At 39.8% G+C, this 23,788-nt stretch overlaps 1 protein-coding gene across 2 annotated transcripts in view; it reads right to left on the bottom strand.

The window, feature by feature from the left end:
* The window catches only part of itfg1 (integrin alpha FG-GAP repeat containing 1), a 246,169-nt gene that overhangs the window by 160,536 nt on the left and 61,845 nt on the right, over window positions 1-23,788 (bottom strand). For both annotated transcript variants that reach the window (XM_059992924.1, XM_059992925.1), the window contains exons 7-8: window positions 12,372-12,430; window positions 5,771-5,861 (exon numbers count right to left, since the gene is read on the bottom strand). In XM_059992924.1, coding sequence (XP_059848907.1) covers window positions 5,771-5,861; window positions 12,372-12,430 — 150 coding nt within the window. The remainder of the gene's footprint in view (window positions 1-5,770; window positions 5,862-12,371; window positions 12,431-23,788) is intronic.

The raw sequence follows: 23,788 nt of genomic DNA, 5'->3' as shown, positions 1-23,788 counted from the left end.
TAAGGGGACCAACTTCGCAGAGGGCTGCCGGTGGCCAGGGTTCCGTGAGGAGGTGGGGGGAGTGGCCAGTATTGTCTGTTAAACAGTGGTGAAGAGGAACAATTCAGGCAGGAGTGAGAGTAGTGGGAAGCCCCTTGGAGAGTGAGCCCTCAGGTACCCAAGCAGAGAGAGACATCGGGAAACTTAGAGAAGACCCAGTGAGGGAACGGTCTGGTGTCTCAGCTGGAACATGTTCCCAGCAATATATCAAGAAACCCCTGAGAGTGGAAGACCCTATTCCTGAAGGCTTAGTGGGGCCATGCTCCAGTGTATTGCTTTAGTCGGTATTTATGCTAAAGCCACACTCGACATTGGGTCGCAGGTCACATTGTTGTACTGTTCGTTTTACAACCAGTATCTGAAGCATTTACCATTGACAACATTCAACATCTGGGGTCCGAGCTTGTAATTATCCATACAAAGGCTATTTGTCAGTGAAACTGGAGTTCTCAGAGGCCGATGTGGGAGTGTCTGAGGTCCTTGATACGTTGGTGCTGGTTTGTCCAAACCCTGTTGAGAAGGGTGGCATTTCATTTCTGGTGGGGAACAACACCCCTCTTGTGAGGAGGCTCATGGGGGCCTGAGAGAAGGCTTGGGAGAGTTGTCTACGAACATTGTCCGTGTACCTGGTGTTACGAGCTGCATTTGAGGAAAAGACTCCCAGCCCTTCTCCCACCGAGTCAGGTGAAATCAGGGGGGCTATCTGTGGACAGCCTGGGTTGCTGTGGGACTCTGCAAGGGATGAAGCAGGGCTTGGCCAAGGGACAGAGGGGTCAAAGATACAGTTAGACATGAGTGATAGGCCAGGGTAGGCCTCCCCCAGTAGACTAGAAGTACCCCGCATTAGTGTCGGAACCTGAAGAGTTAGTTGACGGGGAACAGATGTCTCAGAGAATTAGGAGACCACCAGATAGCACCGGGAGAACGGAGTGTGGTCCCTACCGCTTTGGGAGCTATGTCACTGACTTTTACAACTGGGTTGGACTTTGCGTTTTGCAGGAAGGGTTGGTGAATTACCTCAAAGTCATGAGGACATGACTAAATATGGTGGAAAAGGGTTCACTGGTAATGTGATGGTTTCTCTGTATCTGCAGTGTTTGGGTTATGACTAGAGATAACAGGGGCTATAGAATATGCGCTGGCCAATGATGGGAGGTGTTTTTCTTTCTTATGTGCCCAAGAGAAGGAATTTTGCAGGCTTTTGTTGGTGAGGGAAGATGCAAGTGGAGAGAGTTGGTAGACTGAAGACGGAGTTGACTTGGAGTGAAGGTCCGGGAGTCGACGATGCTCGGAGGAGAGCGATGGGGAATGAATGAACAGAAAATCAAGAGCTCCAACGTGCACATTAGACTGTTTCATTAAAAGGGACCTTCTTCTTTTTTCCTCTTTTCTTTACTAACCCTATGGTCAAATTAAGAATTATAAAGCTCAATTGTTTAACTGCATATGGTGTACTGCCTGATATTTTGTGGTATGGATTTGTAACTGGGCAACATGCCACACAGCATCCACATGAACAAAATTTCTCAAATTTATCTGGACTGAAGGCTGTCTTCCCCTAGAAAAACACATGCTGGCTGAACCTGAGGGTTACATCAGTAACGCCATCATGAGGAAATCTACAGACACTGGAAATTCAAGCAACACACACAAAATGCTGGTGGAACACAGCAGGCCAGGCAGCATCTATAGAAGCACTGTTGACGTTTCGGGCCAAGACCCTTCGTCAGGACTAACTGAAAGAAAAGGACAGTTAGTCCTTTTTCAGTTTCCTAAACTTTCTTTCAGTTAGTGTTAACGAAGGGTCTCGGCCTGAAACGTCGACAGCACTTCTTCCTATAGATGCTGCCTGGCCTGCTACGTTCCACCAGCATTTTGTGTGTGTTGGTTACATCAATAATCTGGCTCAGGGATAAGTTACTGTCAAAGAGCACATTATACTCTGCTTGAAAGAGGCATGCGCCATAAATTGCCTAATGTTCCTTTATGTCACATTTTGGAATTTAGCGTTGCCCTCAGTTTTGAGCAATGAAATATGTGATGTAGTGATGGATTCAATCACTATAGCAGAAGGCAGTATAGCTTCATTGTAAAAAAAGAACTATAAGATTGCTGTTCCATGCATAACTTAAAATGTCCACATTATTTCAATGGAACAAGGCGTGCCCCAGATCACATTTTTTCTAATCCTATTCCAGCACTTGCATGCATCTTCAAATCCTTGTTATTTATTTTTCTCACCTCTAGTCCCACATCTTGATTTTGCTACAAGAAATTTGTGGGGAATGCCCAACGGCTGAAATCTTTTCTTGGATTCAACAAGTAAAAGTGCAAATTTTACAGCTGAACACAGCAGCTAAAGCAGCAGAAATGGGATAATAAACACACTGCCAGACTAATCATATGCTCCACTTTCAGCATCCTTTCTACATATGACTGGTCTTGCCCAGGAATGAGAGAAGAATTTAGTAAAACTAAACTAGCGCTAAAGACAAATAAAATGACAGGTGATTTCTGAAGAGGTAAATTACATTCACTCACTGATTTTGCACATGGTCTTAAATGCTTTGAACATACTTTCAAAATAAATCAGATGAATGACCCAGAGTTAATTAGTACAAAATTTATTATAAACTGGGAGACAGTATTTAGAGTTATAGAGAAAAACAGCATGGCTACAGTTCCTTCTGTCCAAAGAGTCCACGCTAACCATGGTGAAACTGCAAATTTAAATTACAAATCTATTCAATTACTTTTTAGCTGCTTTGGAGCAACTTCTGTTGCACTAAATAATGTGACCTTATATCTTTCTTTAAAATAAAACTGCCTTACAAGTTAACATGCTTTCTATGCAATGTAAAATGGTCCTCTATGTCATACCCCTTCTGTCAGTTTCATAGAAGACTGAAGGTTATAAAGGTTATATTTTCAGTTTCCAGATATAGTTTTAATTCCAAATTAGTTGGGAGAAAAATGGGTTAAATACATTATGTAACCCAGGTTAATTAAACCCAAAAATGTAATGTTAGAAAGCTCCACCTGTGGAGGGATGAAAACGAGGTTTATTAAATTTTAAAATAAAAGAGAAATTGGGGAGAAAAGCTACGTGAGAACGAGGCATGCCTGATGCAGGCACGGATAAGCAAGAGAAATGTAGCAAACTATTAGAAACTAACTAAAGATATAAACTGTTAAAAGTAGAATTAGTAGTGAGTATCTCTACCTACTTACTTGAAAACCTCAGGGTGAAACCCCTAGGGGGAGACAATATCGATAAGAGATTTCTTAAAGCTACGGCTATAACAAACAGCTATAGTAAGACAATTTTGGCAGAGACAAGTGTCCAAGATCTCTACCATGTAATGGAGAATTAGTTTTGTTAAATCATACCAAAAGATTTGGAAAATTAAAACACTTTTATGGCTCCGAGTGTATAATTTGTGCGTGAAATACGTTCAGTAGTGATGCAACTGAGAAATATTTGGAACTGACAATGTGATATTGAGTTATTTGAATTAGAAATAGAATGCATTAGAATGCATATAAGAACTTACAGATTGCAATCCTGTTGTATATAGGTAATTTATTTTGTATAGGTTTTGTGAATCAACTTTCCACGGATGACCAACTATTTCATCCAACGACCCAAGAAACAAGATGGCAAGCCACCCAAAACCAAAGAACCAGCGTGGAAACAAAATGTTTCAAGACATAGAGAATTTAATAGGGTTGGATGTATAAGTTTATTTTTCATTTGAAGGATCTGAATTTAGTTTTCTGCAAGAACTGATTATTTAATGAGATTTATGTTGTTTAAAGTTGTGATGATGGAGAATTAGTCATGAAAGGAGTAAAGATATATATAAATAAAAAAAAACTCTTGGTTCAGCTTGCAGCTTAATCTAGGGGAAGACAGTCCTTGGCCCTACTAAACTTAAGAAATCTTGGCTGGGTGGATGCTGTGCAATATGTCCCCAGTTACAAAGCAGTACCATGAAATAACAAACAGTACACAATCTGCAATTAAACAATTGAGCTTTATAATTCTTAATTTGACTATATGGTTAATAAAGAAAGCAAAAAAAGAGAAAGGCCCATTCTCACGAAACAGTCTAATGTACAACATTGGAGCTCATTGATAATGGTGTTTGTCCACCATTGACCTCTTCTGAGTGTTGCTGACCTTTGGACCCTCGCTCCAAGTCCACTCTGTCCAGTGGTCTACCAACTCTTTCCATTCATGTCTTCTCTCTTCATCTCCCTCTGGCAAAAGACCGTGAAATCCCTTCGCCCAGACCCACAAGAAAGAACAAAATCCCTCTCATTGGATAGCCCCACATTCCAAAGCCCCGTTATCTCTAGTCATAACAAAAACATTGCTGCTACAGAGAAATCATTACATTAGCAATGAAACCTTACCTTTTAGGTTTGAATTTGTAGACATCCTGACCTGAACTGAAACTGAAACTAACCATAATACTTGAGATTAGGAATTCAATTAGTTTCCTAACTAACTAGGGATAAGTAAAAAGGGAAGGTTAGTCTGTAAACCTTTAAGTAGAGAATAACACTATATCTACTGAGAGAAATTGGAGTAATAAAGGTTGTTCTAATAAAGCTCACTGATTCTAACTAAATAGAAATTTTTTTTTTTTTAATATCTGAGATTTGGAACCTAAACAGAATGCTGAAATTTTGAATTGTTCTTACTCATGTAAATATTTTGTATATAGTGCTATTTTTATAAAAATTTACCCCCCAGAAGTGTGTGTTTTCTATCCGCTGCCTGCTTCTGGTACCTAGAGCTTCTGATGGCCTACTAGCACCTATCTAAATAGATTTTCTGTTAAAGAGTGTGGCTGCCATTCACACAAAATAAGAAAAGCGCTATACAGGTGTTACACATACATGACTATAAATTATCACTTAAGTTTGGAATTCAGTTTAGTGGCTTAGTATAATGATCACCATGACTATTGTTGAGGAAAATATCAGGGACATGATAAAACAGAACACAACTTTTCACCACAAAAAAAAAAATCACCTAACTGCAGCATAGCAGCAGATTCTGCAACTGAGTGGTTGGATAATAAGGAGATCTAGAAATATTATAAAAGAAAGGGATATTTATTAAAAGAAACTTACAAGCTAAAAATATTAGATTTGCTATCTCAATTAGAAATTGGCATTTTTAAAAAATTTAGTCACAAGATGTAACCTTTGCTGACAAGGTCAGCATTTTCCTTGAACTGAATTAACTTCCTATTCCAAAAGGCAGTTGATATTCACATTATGGGCTAGGCTGGGTAAGGGTAGCAATTTACTTTTTTTACAAATGGGCATCAGTGCAGTGGTTAGCCACCATTTGTAGTATTCACATTATTTATTTTGATACACTGAATTTATTTTTATTGATTTCAAGCCAACAGCATGCTTCCAAAACCTATATGAATGTATTATATCACATTACATGACCTCTAAAAAAAATCTAAGTAGCTTCATGATTTTACAAGATCAAAAAACAGAAAATTCTTCAGTCGTTTAGTAAAGGTAATTGAATAACAAAAACAATAGGGAAGGTCAACATTTAATGCAATTACTTCTCATAGCAACAAAATGCAAAATATTAACTACAATGTAAGAACTTCCACTTCTCTGTATTTAATACTTGAGAAGCATACTGTATGTTTAATCACTGTTTATAAAAATGCATTAAAAAACCAAATCATACCAAAATCTGCAAAAGTAGATTGGCCAGTTTTCTTGGCATTTGGAGGTTGATTCACGGCATATCGATCAGAAGTTTTGGAAAAATTTCCATCCTGTTAGCAAGAAAATTTTTGAACAATTATTGAAGTTCATGACACAGATGTGAAGCAACATTTAACTATGAGCAGTGTAGGAGTCACATATCTGTTTTGCTACTGTATCCTGTGTTTTGTTTTTGTTATGTGCATTATGGTTATTTGCCATGTGGGTAGGGGTGTGGTAAAAGCAAAGATTTTAGTCACATACTCCTGTTTTGTTTGGGGCACTCAGAGCTAGAGACTGCTGGGTGTGATATCTTTCTGCTGACTGCTTAATTTTGCTTAGTTCTGCTTAAATATATTTAATCTAATTAGTTTTATCACGTTAAGACTGTTTGATTTGCTAGCTTCTTAATAAAAGATCTAATACAATTCTTCAATTTGAACATTTTATTATTGGATTCTATGGAAGATGCATCAATCAGGATTAACCGCCCCCACCCCCGTGCCTAGTCTCTATGCAGTATTGGTTTGTTCAAATAGTCACTACATTTTGTCAACTAAAAGATTTTGACAGTTACCCAAATGAACATCAGCATTTGAACATGTCAGTGAAATTAGAAGCAACATTGATAAGCCAGGAGCAGCTTGCCTCAAGTAATGAACTTTTGTTGATTTCATACTGGGTATTTGAGGTTGGAACACAGTTCATCACTGGTAATCACTGACTGTATCCTCTATAGTGTGATGTTTGCCTAAGAGTTCATCACTTGGATCTATTGAAACGCTGAAATATTTTGATTGCTGACTTTTGAATTGAATGCTGTTTAAGCTGTTCATGCACTTGGAAAGCACCAGGAGTCCCAAAGCAAGGATATCTAAAGGCCAAAGCTTTACCAGAGGAGCATTTTGGTAATGAGCAGCAAATTGCAGCGGCCTATATGGAAAGGGCTTTTTCTTGGCCACATATCAAATCTGAAGATGTGAAAGCTCTTCAAGACCACAGTCTTTTCCATAGAGACTGTTGCAACACCATGGAAGCAGCGCAGTACATGAGTGAGAGCTGCATATGCCTGCTAGTATGTCAATTGTCGTAAAGGAATTGCCTATATGTTTAGGGATAAATGGAGAATAGTGGCCTGTAAATTGCAAAAAAAAAGCACAACCGTAAGATTACTTCCACGAACATTACTGATTTTATTGAAAGGCAAGTAAAGATTGCTACACACCAAGTAACTGGGAATATACAAGATGCTACATCACCGGCCAGAAAGCAAAGGTGCAAAAAAAACTAAGTCACAAATTCATTCTAAAGCTAAAGAAGCAGCTTTGCCACCACGGTAACTACTGTGATAAGGAAAGCTAAAACTGAGTTGAGGACTACTGAAAGTGGTCTCATCAGCCAAATTGGCTTGTCAATTTTTCTAGGATGAACATACTTTGGATTCGTGTTCTCAGTTGGAGAAAAAAGTTCAAAATGAGAAGATTGCCTTCCTAAAAGCAAATGATGTCTGACGAAGGGTTTTGGCCCGAAACGTCGACAGTGCTTCTCCTTATAGATGCTGCCTGGCCTGCTGTTTTCCACCAGCATTTTGTGTGTGTTGTTTGTATTTCCAGCATCTGCAGATTTCCTCGTATGATGGCTGCTTTGGTTATTTGGGTAGGATTGCAGGAAGTACCTTTCATGCAAGGTATAGGGTGGCAAGCATCCCAACGTACTTTATATTCACTCTAACAGAATGAATAATCAAACACAGCAGTGAGTAACCCCCTGGTACTTAATGGTCTAATGGGGGGCTGGTGATCATGACTGTAAACTTCCTACAATTCCAGTTCAGGTGAAGTCTAAAAAAGGTAGCAAGACAGTGTTGACTTATGCTTTCCTAGATCAAGTAAGTATAGCAGTGTTCTGTACAGAGCCTCATGAACAAGCTCAACCTGACAGCAAAAAGAGCACACATTCTCTTTCGCACTATGGGTCAAGGAAAGGTTGTGAGGATTGATGTGGTTTCAGCATTGTAAGTGGCTGGCTTAGTGTAAACCTCTGTGACCTGCCTAGCATCTATATGCAGACAAGTATACCTGTCCACAAAGGGAACACTCCTCATCAGAGGGATCTTCAGGAATGGTCTCACCTGAAGCATACTCATTTGCCAGAAATTGAGCTGCTGATAGGGATGAATCTGCCTAAACCATTGAAGCCATTGCCAGTGATTTACAGTGTTAATGAGGGACTCTATGCAGTCAGAATAATATTGGGTAGGACTGCAAATAGACCATTGAAAGGAATCAGAATCAGCTTTAATATCACTGGTATGTCAATTAATTTGTTAACTTTACAGCAGGAGTATAATGCAACCAGTGATAATATATAAAAACTAAATGTCAATTACAGTAAATATATTAAATAGATAAATCAAAAATAGTGCAAAAACAGAAATAATAAAGTGTTGTGGTGTTCATGGGTTCAATGTCCAGTTAGGAACTGGATGGTAGAGGAGAAGGAGGAGAAGAGACTATACTCTGCCAGAGCTAACAGTTAACAGGACTTCAGCTTTAAACTTGGATCAGCTTTGGCAGCAGCATCTCAATGTAGATTTCCCCGAATGCAGTCAGATTGAACAACCTGGCTCGTCAAGAGAAGATCACAAGTTCAAGGAGATGGTAGCAAGTTGTGCAAAACTGGTGGATGGTCACTACCAGATCAGTTTACCTCTGATAAAGAAGGATATTAACATACTTAATAACAGAAAGATTTCTGAGTTACATAAATCTAAGGAAGAAGTTCAAGAAAGATTTGTCATTTCACACTGACTACATAGCTTTCATAAAGGATGTCATCTCCAAAGGTTATGCTGAAGGACTGCCAGTAGAGGATATGGAACATAGTGATGGGAAAGTCTGGTATACTCCACATCACAATGTTTATCATCCCAGAAAAGGGAAACTTCGTGTTGTGTCTGCCTGTGAAGCATCTTTTCAAGGAACATCACTTGATGTTCAGTTGTTACAGGGACCTGATCTGACTAGTTGAATGTCAGATTCAGAAAAAAAAATTAGTGATCATGGTGGATATTGACTCAATGTTACATCCATTTAAGGTGACAGCGGAAGATGCAGACCTACTCGGGTTTCTTTGGTGGCCTGATGATGATCTCAAACAAGATATGGTGGACTTTAGAATGGTGGTACATTTCTCTGCAACAAATTCATCACTGAGTTGTGCCAATTTTACTCTTAGGAAATGTGCAGAAGACAATGAAGAACAAATCAGCAGTGAAATGGTGAAAAAGGTTTTTCATTGCTTCTATCTTGATTACTGCCTGGTATCAACGTCTTTTGACACCTTCTAGTCAAGATGTTGCCTGCGCACAACACTCCTTCAGTCAACATCTTCTGGATAGAACATGAAACCATATGTTTCATGTCTTTTACGTTTGTTTTTCATCTTGAATGTGATTCTGGAACTGGTGGAGCCTGTGATTTGCAGTTTTGAGATAATTTAGGTGATCAGAATTAGTCAGATCAGGCCTCTGTAACAACTGAGTGATATTCCTTGAGAAGATGTTCCACATTTAAACACAACACAAAGCTTCACTTTTATGGGATGATAAACATCATGATGTGGAATATACCAGACCTTCCCATCACTATGTTCCAGATCCTCTGCTGGCACTCCTTCGGGATAACCTTTGGAGATGATGTCCTTCATGTAGCTAATGTGAAATGACAAATCTTTCTTGAACATCTTCCTTAGCTAGATTGAATTTAGGAGCAGGGAGGTTATGCTGCAACTATACAGGGACTGGTGAGGCTGCACCTGGAGTTCTGTATGCAGTTCTGGTTTCCTTACTTGAGGAGAAAGTAATGGATTTGGAGGTGGTGCAGAGGAGGTTCACCAAGTTGATTCCAGAGATGAGGGGGTTAGACTATGAGGAGAGATTGTGTTGCCTGAGACCGATCTTCCTGGAGTTTAGAAGATTGAGGGGAGATCTTATAGATACATAAAAATTATGAAAGGAATAGATAAGATATAGGCTGGAAAGTTGTTTCCATTGCTGGGTGAGACGAGAACTAGGGAATGTAGCCTCAAGATTCGAGGGAGTAAATTTAGGATGGAGATGAGGAGAAACTGGTTTTCCTAGAGGGTGGTGAATCTATGGAATTCTCTGCTCAATGAAGCAGTGGAGGCTACCTCAGTAAATATATTTAAGAGAAGGTTGGATAGATTTTTGCATAGTAGGGGAATTAAGGGTTATAGAGAAAAGGCAGGTCGGTGGAGGTGAGACCATGGTCAGATTAGCCATGATCTTATTGAATGGCAGAACAGGGTTGACAGGACAGATGGACTACTCCTGTTCCTATTTCTTATGTTTAATGCTCTGCAGTTTCCAAGAGGATTCCAGGAGGCAGAGGCAGTATGCGGGAACCTTGTAGCAAGATGTTCAACTCCATTTCACTGATTAAAGCTTCCATTGTTCATAGATTAAAGTAACAAGAGAGACTGAAATGTCAGTTGCCTGCCAATTGTTCTGAAGAACTTCTGCTAGATGATCCAGAAGAATGTCATGCAGATTGAAAAGGAGTTGGAATCATTGTGATGTGTAGTATCCATCACTTCTCATCTTAGACCAGTTTGAGGAAGACAGAGGTCTGTCTTAGATTCTTAGGAATAAGAACTTGCGCTTACTTCTTAGCCAGAAGAGGAAGCAATTGAATATTTCTGACTTGGATGGCAAATAACAAGGGCATTCTTTGGAGAGGAGATGGAGTCAGCCAAAGGTCAGATTGGCTGAGATTTTCTCTTAGTGGAGCAGCTCAGAAAGCCTGAATTGGAGATTGTTGGTTTTAGTAAAAAAAAAAGATTTCCAGATGAATTCTTGAGTTTGCAAAGGAGAGAAAATGTGAAAAGGAACAGTAATATTTTCAAACTTAATCCAGTACTTGAAAATGGTATCTTGAGAGCTGGTGGAAGTGGAATAATTTACAAATCAGTGATATACTTCTTCAGAAAGAAACTAAGTGGAATTTTACCCTCTTCCATCTGGCTCACATCATGGAGGGGCATGGAAGAGATTGATCAGGTCAATAAGGAAGGTTCTCAATTCTACCATGAAGGTGCAGAATCTTGATGAAGAGGGTCTTCACATGTTCCTTTGTGAATTGGAGCCTATTATCAATGGTTGTCTGATTACTAAAGAACCAGCTGATTCCAATGATTTTGAATCCTGTTGCTTCTGAAAATCTCACCATCCTTTCCACCAGGAGAGTTCCAAGAGGAAGGCGTTTAGGCTTGTCATATATGGACTAACTTGTTTTGGAAATGGTGGATCAAGGAATATTTAACCCAGCTACAAGAATGTCAGAAGTTGTCAAATATACATCACAATTTCCTCCCTGGAAATATTGTTCTTATAGTTGGACACAGCACTTTGAAAATTGTGGATCGGGGAAGAATAGTTCAAGTTTTCCCAGACAGAAAAGGATTTGTGCAATTGGTATGAATCAAGACCAAGTGTTTGGATCAACTTATAACCAAGATTTATCTTCTAAAGGAGACAGAAGTCAGAGGAGTTACAGCTCTAGAAGCTTCATGATTCTATCTTGTCAGAGAGAGGCAGAAGATCACTCTGTTCCTGGCTAAGTGCTGGGAATCTCTGACCTAGATGAGTACTGCATAACTTGTTGGGAAGAAGAAAGAGGACATTTGTGTGAATGTTACGATTCCATGTCCCCTGTATTTTTGGCAGTATGTAGTTGCAATTATTATAGTATAATAATTAGGCAGCTGGGATGTAGGAGCCATGCATCTGTCTTCTATCTGCATTGTATTCTGGGTTGCGCGTTTTATTATGCTTATCACGGTAGTTAGTCGCATGGGTGGGGGCATGGTAAAAGCAGAGTTTAATTATGCATTCATGCTTTGTTTGGGACAGTAACAGCTAGACACTGCCGGGTGTGATATCTTTTTTGTTGAACGCTTAACTTCGCTAATTCCGGTTAAGAACATTTACTTTTGTTAGTTTTATTATTTCAAGATTGTTTGTTTTGCTAGTTCTTAAGAAAGAATCAAATACTTAGAACATTGTTAATTAATAATAATTAATGATTAATGTACTGACTTAGAACATTATTACTGGACTCTATGTAAGTCGCATCATATCTCCCGTGTCTAGTTTCTAAGCGGAGTTAGGTTATTCGAATAGCTGCTACAAGCAGTTTACATACTGTTTTATTGTTTAAACCATTACTCGTCTTAAATTAACTAAATCATAGGCAAGACACACAAAATGTTGGAGGAACTCAGCAGGTCAGACAGCATCTATGGAGAGGAATAAACAGTCGATGTTTTGGTCCAAGACCCTTCATCAGGACACTAAATAATAAAATTGCTTATGTTTTGTCTACTAATTCAGTGCATACGATTTTTTAAAAATCTTGTAATAATAGCTTTTGCAGTTATCATTCTGACCAGTTTATTTGACAATCTTGTCATGTGAGTCATGAACCAATGATTTTAAGTGTCACTTATTCCACTGGTCAATCACTTCATTTATTAAGAGAGTCAAAACCATTATGGAATACCTTGTTTAACCATATCTCAAAGTGAATAACATCAGCGTCCACGGTGGTAAGAAACAAATCTAGAATAAAATATAAATATGTTTAGACAAAACAGAATTACTAACTTGCTCAAACATGAACAATACATACTTAAAAATAATATTTATCAAGGTTTTATTTAAAAAGTATTAGTCATTAAATTACAATGGATACAATACCAAATACAAAAGTTCTGAAAGGGGGAAGGAAGGGCATATCTGAGAGAGAATGAGTTGCAGGGGTAATGGGGAATCTGACTTTTTGCTTTGCTTCCCAGGTATCATCATGGACTCAATGGACTGATTGGTCTCTTTCAGCATCATCATAACCATAATGTACAGTACTGCAACAATGTAGCTCAGCATAAACACAATAAAGTGACAAGGCTGGAAATCCAAAGCAACATACACAAAATACTGGAAGAATTCAGCAGGTCAGGCAACACCAATGGAAATGAGTAAAAAGTCGACATTTTGAGCCAAAACCCTTCTTCAGGACTGGAAAGGAAGGGAAAAGATGCCAAAATAAAAAGGTAGGGGCTGGGGAAGGAGGATAGCTAGAAGGTGGGTTGGAAAGATGAAGGGCAGGAAAAGGAATCTGAAAGACAGTAGTGTGGACCATAGAAGAAAGAGAAGGAGGAGAGCACCCAGGGGGAAGTGATAGGCAGGCAGCAAGAGGTCAGAGTGGGGAATAGAAAAAGAGGGTCTGGGAAAGGGAAGATTTTTGACAGACAGACATACTTTATTGATCCCGAGGGAAATTGGCTTTCGTTACAGCTGCACCAATCAAGAATAGTGAAGAAATATAGCAATATAAAACCATAAATAATTAAATAATAAGTTAATCATGCCAAGTGGAAATAAGTCCAGGACCAGCCTATTGGTCTGACACTCCCAAGGGAGGAGTTGTAAAGTTTGATGGCCACAGGTAGGAATGACTTCCTATGAGGCCCAGTGTTACATCTTGGTGGAATGAGTCTCTGGCTGAATGTACTCCTGTGCCTAAACCAGTACATTATGCAGTGGATGGGAGTCATTGTCCAAGATGGCAAGTAACTTTTTGAACCAGAAAAAGAGATCAGCATTCATGCCATCAGCTTGGAGGCTACACAGATGGGATATAAGACGATACTCATCCACCCTGAGAAGAGCCTTATCTGGGAACGAGAAACAGCCATGGATGAACAGGACAGAACAAGGATTGGATTTAAAATAAAAAACACAAAATGCTGGCAGAACTCAGCACAGGCCAAACAGCATCTATGGGAGGAAGTAATAACGACGTTTCGGGCCGAAACCCTTCATCAGGAGTGAAGTAACATTGGATGGTCAGGGGGGGGGGATAAGAAGTGGGGGGGAGGGATAAAGTAGAGAGCTGGGAAGTGATAGCCTGGAGGGAAATGGGCTGGGGGAAGGTGGAGAATTATGGGAAATAAAAGAGAAAGAAAGGTAGGGCTGGGGGGAGATTACAGTGAGGGAGGGAAAAGAGAGAGAAAGAGAACCAGACTAAAATAACAGATAGGGATGGAGGTAAGGGTGGGGTGCAGGGGTATCAACGGAGGTCAGTGAGTTGGATGTTCATGCCGGCAGGATGGAGGCTACCTAGGCGGGAGATAAGGTATTGCTCCATCGACCTGCGTGTGGCCTCATCTTGACGGTAGAGGGTTTAAAATGTTTGGCCACAGGGAAGTTTAGCTTGTGGCCGGTGGAGCAAAGGTGCTCAATGAAGTAGTCCCCCAATTTACAACAGGTCTCACCAATGTAGAGGCTGCATTGGGAGCACTGGACACAACAGAAGACCCCAGCAGATTTGCAGGTGAAGTGTTCCCTCATCTGGAAGGACTGTTTGAGGCCCTGAAGGGAGGTGAGGGAAGAGATAAAAGGACAGGTGTAGCACTAAGTGCTAGGAGGAACAAAGGGACAAATGGAGGGAGTGATCTCTGCAGAAATGGTGGTGGGGGGGAAGGGTGTGAGAGAGGTTAAAATAAGTTTTGTGGTAGGATATTGGAGACGGACAAGTTGCAGAATATGTTTGGATAAGGAGGCTCATGGGGTGTTAGGCAAAGACAAGGGGAACTCTATCACTGAAATGTTGGTAAGTGTGCTTTAATATGGAAACTTTATCACTTTTTGTAATACTGGATGTCTACAACCATTGGAGTATTCTGGGTATGTGCCACTCTTATGTTTGAAGCAATCTTGGTAGTCAACTCAGGTATCTATCCCCATCAACAGCACTTAAATTCTGATCAGTTATTATACTTTTGTCTTTTGTGGGGTAAACTGTATATTGGTATTGTTTGTTGATCTTATTGTCACATGTACCCAAGGTACAGTGAAAAGCTTGTTTTGCACACTGTTCATGCAGATCAAATCATTGATCTGGAATAAGGTAAAAAAATAAACAATGCAGAATAAAGTGTAAAAACTAGCCAAAAAAAAGTGCCGTACAGATAAACAGTAAAGTGCAAGAGCCGCACCAAATATCACACAATAGAGGTCTACGTGTGTATAAAAAATAAATAAATAGTACTGACTTCCCTTATAGAAATCAGAAATATGATAAAGCAGAATATTATCTTGGATAATATTCTTAGTCAAATTGGAACAAAGATCATTTCACATCTCCAACTGATTCTTAATTTACTGTCCATAACAAGGGATTTACAGTTGTAATATCTTTTAGGGCCTCAATGCTGTGGATGTTGGCCTGAACAGAGGATACAGATGTTGGTTTGTTTGCCCGTTTTAATGAACTTGAAGTATTTTGCAGAGAATTTTAGTGACTTTTATTGGTTGTGAGATCTGCTGCCTAAAAGGCTGGAAGTTTTCTGCCAGGTTTCAGACTGTTACTATCAAATAAATTTTTCCTGACTTGCCCCAAAAGGCATTTTCATTAATCAGATATATTAATTATTTTCAAAGCCAGAGCAGTTCACCCAATATCAATAATTGACAAAATGTTAGAATCTATCAAGGAAAATAACCTAGAGGATAATGGAGATTTCAGAGATTGCAGGTGCTGGAATCTAGAGAAATGAACAAATCATTGGAGTAACAAATAACCTGCTACTGCAACTCAGTGGATTAAGCAGCATCTTTGGAATTGAAAAAAAAATTGCCAACATTTTGTATTGAAACCCTTCATCAGATCAGGAAAAATTATATCAGGATTAAGTCTCTACTTTGTAAAAGCTCAGGTACTGTACAAGAAAACAACATACTAAATTGATAGTTTGGCTGATCCATTACTACTAAATTTTAGTTTGTTTTTCCATTTGAACTGATTGACAGAATAAGAAAACTTCTACTTTGTAATTTCCAAATGGTGGTATTAGAAAGCTTTAGGCTTTCAATCATTCAAACTGTCAATCTGGAATGACATCAGTTCAATCTCCGCTGAGACAGTTTATTTGACATGCTTGTTATATAGCGACAAGAACAATATCTATCGCATGATCACAAGACTGATAGTGCTAGTGAAGTTGATGGATGATTTTCCCACCTTCTCAGAAAGATATTAAAATGAAGAGGAGGAGGAAGTGAAAGGAAATATCATTTAATTGCCCTGTGCTTAAGAAAGAGATGAAATTTGAAAAGTTAATTGTGCAGATAGTAAGAAAGACTATATTTATGTATCAAGTTCTTCTTAAAGAACTAAGTCATGCTTCTAACACCATTGAGGAAACATATTCTAAGAAAAAAATGTTGTTAGCTGTTTTCAAAGAAATACAGGCATGCCAATTTTTCGAACGACACAAGTAGTTCTCATTTAACTGATAATCTTCCAAGTGAATTTTCTGCTTCTTAGACTGTATGATAAACATTATAGCATTATCAACATCAAATATAGTCTACAATTAAAGAATCGTTGGCTTTAACTTTCAGAAAAAAATGATTTAAATTACTGCAAATTGTGCCACATAAACTGATAAGATAAATTTGTGGTTAATAGCAAGTTTTAAAGTTTTAAAGTTTTATTTTCTGTTACTTGTAAGTTTCAAGGGAAAGAATGTTACCAAAATACACAAGAGATTAGAAAATTGATGGGATGAAAACTAATGAGGAACTAGAAAGACTGGCAATGTTTAAAGCACTTGGACCAATTTTCCAGGTGGATTGAGTTTCTTGAGGGAGATGAAGTTGAGGTGGCTTCCTGTAAACTTGTAATCCTCTCTAGATATAGAAGTGCTGCCAGAGGGCTACAAAATCCAACAGCCTTGTTCAAATAAAAGCTGTAAGGACATCTGCACCAACTATAGGCTGGTCAATTTAAGCATAGTTGTGTGGATCAATGACAATCAGGTAAAAGCTAAGCACCTGGAAAAATCTGAGTTGATAAAGGAGAACCAGAATAGATTTATTAAAAGACAAATTGTTTTATTAACATTCAGTATGACTAAACTGATAGAAATCTTTGATGAGATAACTTGGAGCTCTGGTCACCAAAATATAGGAAGAATGTGGTTAAGCTAGAAAGGGGGCAGAATAGATTTACAAGGATATTGACTGGATTGGATGATTTGAGTTATCAGGAGAAATTGTACAGGGTATGTCTGTTTTCCCTGGAGGGAAGGAGGCTGAGAGGTGACATGAGAGAAGTATACAAAATTATGAGAGGCATAAATAGGGTAGTTAGCCAATCTTGTTTCCCATGGTAGAGTTATCTATAATTAGACTGCTTGGGTTTAAGGTACAGAGGAGAAATTTGGAAGAATCTGAGGATAGGTGGTATTTGGAATAAGCTGCCAGAGAAGGCGGTGGAGGGAGGCGAGGAGAGGCATCATGCCAGGTACTTAAATGAGCAAGGCATAGAGCAATTTGGAATTAATGCAGGCAAGGGACATTAGTGTAAATAGGCATGATGATCAGCATAGACATGGTGGGTCAAAAGCTCTGTTTCTATGCTATACAACTTTATCAGATTGATTAGGGATATAGTAGATGAATTGGAGATACATACTTACTAAAGTGCCAGAGTAGAGAGAGTGGAAAGAAAGGGCCACCAGCATGCATAGCAAGTTATTTTAAAAGCTTTAAAGCTAAGAGTAAATGTACTTTCTTTTGTTAGACTGGAGGACGGATATTTGTAGACTCCAGGATTCAGCACTGTGGCCGTTGATATTTTATTCCAATCAAGTACACAAGTAAAATATTATATATTATATATTATATATGGGGCTGTGGAGCAGAATTTGCCAGAAGTGAGAAGGATAGTTTTGCACAACAAGGAGGCATAGATAAGCTACTTGAAATGGCAGACAAATAACAGATGAAATTTAATATTTGGAAATTGAATTAGTACACTTTGGCAGAAAAAAACAAGGGGTGTTTCACAGCATTCTGTAGCAATCCCATATGATCTATTGCATTAAAAAGTCATGGCTACTGAATATGTTCCTGTTGGCCTCCTCACAGTGTTGCAGCAAAACATTTTGATAACACCATTTGAAATTTTGACATTAACTACATAAACATAGTGAGACTTGGCAGAAACATGAAAATGAATCCAAAGCTCTTCTATAAACAAACAAAAATGTAGAATAGTGTCTATTAAGTGGTATAAACAATGTTTCCCTTACTGCCCAGAATGGATATTAGCTATAAAGAACAAAAATGTATTCAATATGTTAGCACTGATGTTTATTTATTCAGGTCATTCATGCCATAGAATATATCGTTTAGATTTTGGACAAATTAAAAGACTATTAAGTAAATAGGAGCAGATCGATATGCTCCTCAAGCCTGCCCTATTGTTTAATATAATCATGATTAATCAATACCAGCCTTAACTCCTCTTCTGTACAAAATCCCTGTAACTCAATTCCTCAATCTTTCAAATATTTATAAATTGTCATCTTAAATACCTTCTTGAGAGAAAAAAAATTAACATGTTGGTCTTGAAAAGACTGGCACTTTATAGATGTTTTCCCTTGTTTTGATTCTCTTCCTATGAAAGCATTGCAACATATACCCTGTCAAACCCCTGTAAGATAGTGCATATATAAATAAATTCACCCTTTATTCCTTTAAACTCCAAGGAATGCAGACCAAAACTGCTTAGCCTCTCAACACTGCACAACCATCTGTTATCAGTCAGGTGAATTTCCTGCTGTGGCTTATAAGTAGATTGAGTCATTGGCAAAAACCTGGTAAACGTGGTTTAAAGTGCAGAAATGTGAGGTCATACACTGTGGCAAGAGAGACCAAAAGACAAATTATCTAAATGGAAATACACTGCAAATGAATGAAGATTTGTGGGAGCCAGGTGTTCTAGTGCATGAATCACAATAATTTAGCAGGCAGGTCCAACCAGAGATTAAGAAGGTACAATATATGTTAACCTTTAGTGCAAAAGGATTTAAGAGTTCATGAATAGGGCAGTTTTGTATTGTCTATAATGCCACTTTATCTTTTTTACATAAGGGAACCAAATTTGTGCACAGTATTCCAATATAGTCTCCCCAACACTTTGTAGAACTGCAGCAAAACCTCCCTTGTAGTTCTGTTACAAAACTTGCTTAGGGTGGCACAGTAGCGTAGTGGTTAGCACAAAGCTTTATAGTGCCAATAATCTTGCTGCTGTCTGTTAGAGTTTGTACATTCTCCTTGTGATTGGGTGCTCCAGTTCTCTCCCACAGTCTGAAGACCAATCAGTTTGTAAATTGTCCTGTGACTAGGCTAGGGTTAAATCGGGCTTGCTGAGCAGCACGGCTCGAAGGGCCTGTTCCGCACTGTGCCACAAGAAATACATAAGTGAACAATCACTCTATCTATATCCTAATGCAAAATCACTGTACTCACCACATGTCCTTTTGCCTAACTTCCTATGATTGGCAAACTTGGAAAGCTTAAGATTCTGTTCTTTCCTCCTATCATAAAATGTAAATAATAAACAACTAAGGGACAAAAACTGATCCTGGGGTCATCCATTACTTATACCCCTCCAGATTGGAAAGGACATATTTATTTCAAATTCCGTTGGCAGCCAGTTTTTATTTTTAAAATCACAATGCTGGACTACAAAACATGTATCATCTGATTCTTTGAGCTTAACATTCTTTAACATCTCTACAGAAATGTACCATCCACAGCAGATTTTAATCATTCCCAAATATATCACCATAGTCCACATTTTCTTCCAATCTCTCATCTCTCCCTTTATTTTTGGTTACTGAACTGAAAATGGAACAGACTTCATTTCTCCACAATTGTTGAAAGACTCGTCCTTATTAACTTGATTACTTTGATAATGTGATGAAGATGATTGAACCGAGATAGAACAGCAGATACTGTAAGACACTGGCAAATTTCAGTACGGCTTTCAACAAGATCCCTCATCGTAGGGTCATCAGAAGATCAGAATGCATGGATCTGTGCTGGGACCTCTGATGTCTGTGAAACATATGTTACGCCTGTGCCCCAACTCTGAGGGGCCGAAGGGTACAAAGTAGCCCCCTCCTTTTTGAGAATCGCAAAATCGCTATTAATTCAGGTCAGGAGACCCAGGAAATGAGAGAAAGATACACAGAATCCACAAAGGGGTTTGGAATGTCCTGGCCCCTCAGCAATACAAAGCCACGGGAAACGGCCATTGTCTCTTGGAGACGGAATTGTGTATTGAGTACTGTACTTCACTGAAGCCCTCAGGGAATGATCAGAGGGGGTTGTTTGAGGGATTGCATCATCCCAACCTGATTGACATCTGAGACCCCGTGAGTCAGGATAAAAGAGGGTCTGGGGAACAACTCCTTTAGACGCACCAGGAGAAATGCTAGAAATCCCGTGACAGCATAATAGCGACAGCCGGTGGAAAGCCCACGTGCGTTCTTTTCCATTTGCCTCGGAATTGGTGGGCCTGACCACGGAAAACGGCTTAGCTAAACAGCAAAAGGAGCTGGTCACCCGTGACCAGCTACACCAATGGAACTCTCGAAGGATCGACATCATAAAAAGGAAAACGGGCAAGTTCTAAGAAAATTTCGTCTCTCTCTCTCTCTCTCCAACAAAAGGCTACAGCCTGCATGAACATGAGTGACTTTTATATTTCCATCGGACAATACATTATCCCCTAGACAATGATAGAGCTATTTCTTATTGATCATGATTATACCCGCGTTTTTAGATTTAGTATTGACGACATATATTATCTGTATGTTTGCATTGATATTATTTTTGTGTATTTTTATCAATAAATACTGTTAAAAATAGTACCATCAGACTTCAACGGACCTCTCTATCTTTACTGGTAAGTGACCCAGTTACATGGTACGTAACAACTTGGGGGCTCATCTGGGATTTGACACCAAATTGGGAGGCCAGTGAATCGGGCTTGTAAATCCAAACTTGGATCTGGTACGCCAGACAGGAAACCAGCAAAGATGGAAGTGGATGAATTTATAGAAAACCCGACTCTGGAGGCGCTAGAGGCGGCCACCAAATCGGACTTGATAAATATGGTGAAGGGACTAAACCTCGCAGAGGTGAGGTTGTCAATGAAAAAGTAGGAGGTGCGAAGGGCCATAACTCAGTATTATATTGGGAAGAATGTGTTTGCAGCTGAGGTATTGGAAAATATCCCTACAAAGGTACCAGCTAGTGGGATGGCTCAGTTAGAGTTGGAGAAATTAAGGTTGGAACATGCAATTAAGTTAAAGCAGCTGAGAAGGAGAAAGAAAGAGCCGAGAGAGAGAAGGAAAGGGTCGACAAGCAAAGGGAGCATGTGCTCCAGCTAAAGGAGTTGGAGGTGAAAAGGGAGCAGGACAGGGCTGAGAAACAAAAAGAGCATGAAATTCAGTTAAAACAGCTGAAAAAGAGAGGAAAAGAGCTGAGAAGGAAAGGGAGGCAGAGAAACAGAGGCAACATGACTTGGATATGGAGAAGGCAAGAGCGAAGAACTCAAGGGTCAGACTGAGAGGAGCGGTTTAATGTTAGTCGGGAGCTTAGGTTAGTACCTCCATTCGAGGAGACGGACGTTGATAGTTATTTCTTGCTTTTTGAAAAGGTGGCAGTGAATCAGAAGTGGCCCAAAGAGCAGTGGGTGGCGCTGTTACAAAGTGTGTTAAAAGGGAAGGCACAACGAGCATATGCGGCGTTGTCCATGGGGGAGGAAGAGGCGGAGAATTATACCAAAGTAAAGGAGGCCATTCTCCGGACTTACGAATTGGTATCTGAAGCCTATAGACAGAAGTTCAGAAATTTAAAGAAAGGGTGAATCAGACTTATACCGAGTTTGCCTATGAGAAGGGTGTGCTCTTGGATCGTTGGTGTACAGCAGAAATACTGGAAGAGGATTTTTGGCGTCTCAGGGAGTTAATTCTGATTGAGGAATTTAAAAGTGGTGTTTCGGAAGATATCCGGATGTATTTGAATGAGAAGCCGAATAAGTGCATCTCAGAATTTGCTAGGTTCGCAGATGAATATGCCTTAACCCACAAGACAAAGTTTTCCTCGAATAAAGGTTCCCAGAGAGACCGTGGGAACGATAGAGAAAGCCCGCCGGCTGAGGCAGAGGTCCTGCCGGGAGCTAGTGGTAAGATTGAGGGGGAGAGGCAAGACGGCCAGAGATTTCCGGGCTTGACCTGTTTTAATTGTGGAAAGGGGGGACATATTGCATCTAGGTGCTTTGCTCTGAGGAAGGAGACAGGAAAAGGGAAAGCAGCAGTCCCTATAGGATGTGCCATGGTAATCAGTAAATCGACAAGAGATCCCCGGGTAGACAGAGTACGAGAAGGGTCTGAGACTTGTATGTCAAATGGAACCGTGTCTGTGTGGGAGGGAGACCCACCAGTTCCCGTGCGGATCTGGAGAGACACGGGCACTGAACTGTCATTGATTAGCAGTAAGGTACTGGATTTTGGTCGCAAGACAGGAATGGTAGCTGTGAAAGGAATAGGAAAAGGGACGGAAACGGTGTCCTTGCATAGGATCATTATGAATTGTGAGCTGGTATCTGGACCAGTTGAAATGGGGGTGCGATCAGAATTCCCGAGAACTGACGCGGGCGTCCTTCTGGGTAATGATTTAGCCGGTGGTAAGGTTTGGTCAGCAATGACGCTGACGAGCCAGCCTATAAGTGTTGAGGTCCTGCCCCTAGATTCCAAGATCTATCCTGCATGCGTGGTCACTCGCAGCATGTCAAGAAAGGCAGCTGAGAACGAGAGCAGTTTAAATCCGGCCAGTATCGATTTGGCCGAGATGTTTTTACCGACCCTGTACCACGAGGGTTTAGAGGGGGGTAAAACGAAGAGTAGTAAAGTGAAAGAGAGTAAGGGAGAGGAGGTAGACCTGCCCTTAGCGAGGAGAAAAGTTCTAGAGGCACGAAATAAAGATGAGGAACAGATAGAGCTGTTAAAAGGTCCAGAGTTGGACATGAATGATCTGTCTAGTTTGGCAGAACTGTTTGAAGAAGTTGAAAATTCTAAAGGTGTTCCCAATAATGAAATGAGGGCAGCCCTAGCTGAAAAGGGTGCCCTTACCTTGAAGAAGTCTGCTGGGTTGGCAGATGAGGTTGTTTCAGACCGCGGGGTTAAGCTTGCTCCGGAAGGGAGTTGCCCAGAGAGTAGCTGGGAGGATCAGGGGAATTTAGTATTTGAAAAGGGTACGGGTATTGAAAGCCTGGAAGAGGCAAATGTCCCATTTGAGTGTGTCCAAGATGTGGATGCACGTGGTACTGAACCTAGTAATGGAGCTCAGAAAAAGTCTGAGGTATTTGATTCAGTTGAAAAGGAATGCAGTCCTTGTGGGTCAGATGGACTTGGTTCAGTGAAGAAAGGGTTAACCTTGGTAATAGTGGGAAGTGAGAGTTGCCAGGTGTTTGTGCTCGAAGGTGTGTTAAAAGTTAGTGAGATCAAAGGTGGTGAGGTGAATATTATTATTGAAGGAAAAGGAAAATATGTAGTTCCCAAATTGAATGAAGAAAATTTAAAGGCTGGACTGATATCAGAAGCGGCAACCAGGCTACAGAGACAATGGATTCACCAAGCCTGTGAATCAATTACAGGTTGAGTTGGAAGGTAAAGGGGCCCACACGCTATTGTTATTCTGGAGTGTGGTGTGAAACCGCAGAATTTGAAATGCTGTTTGAACAAAGAGGGATCACTGGCATTGAGACCTAATAGCCTAAAGGGTCCTGAAGAGAAAACTAGCACCATGAGTAAAATTAAAGAATTGTGTGGAAATTCGGAAAATGGTCTAAGTTTGGAACACATTGTTGATAAAATAACTTCAATGAAAGGAGCGGGCGAAAGCCTATTTCGCCAGGGTGCACAAGCTCACCACGAGGGAATTAACCGGAAAAGAGGCGAGGGCTAATGGGACGCCATTTTTAAATAGCAGAAGCCGGTTTTAAGGGATTTCGACAAAGCATGTGAATAATAAAGACAACACTTTAGTTTTTGT

The sequence above is a fragment of the Hypanus sabinus genome, chromosome 17 (assembly GCF_030144855.1).
Source record: "Hypanus sabinus isolate sHypSab1 chromosome 17, sHypSab1.hap1, whole genome shotgun sequence".
Classification (NCBI taxonomy): Eukaryota; Metazoa; Chordata; class Chondrichthyes; order Myliobatiformes; family Dasyatidae; genus Hypanus; species Hypanus sabinus.
This window is presented reverse-complemented; position numbering and strand designations above follow the sequence as displayed.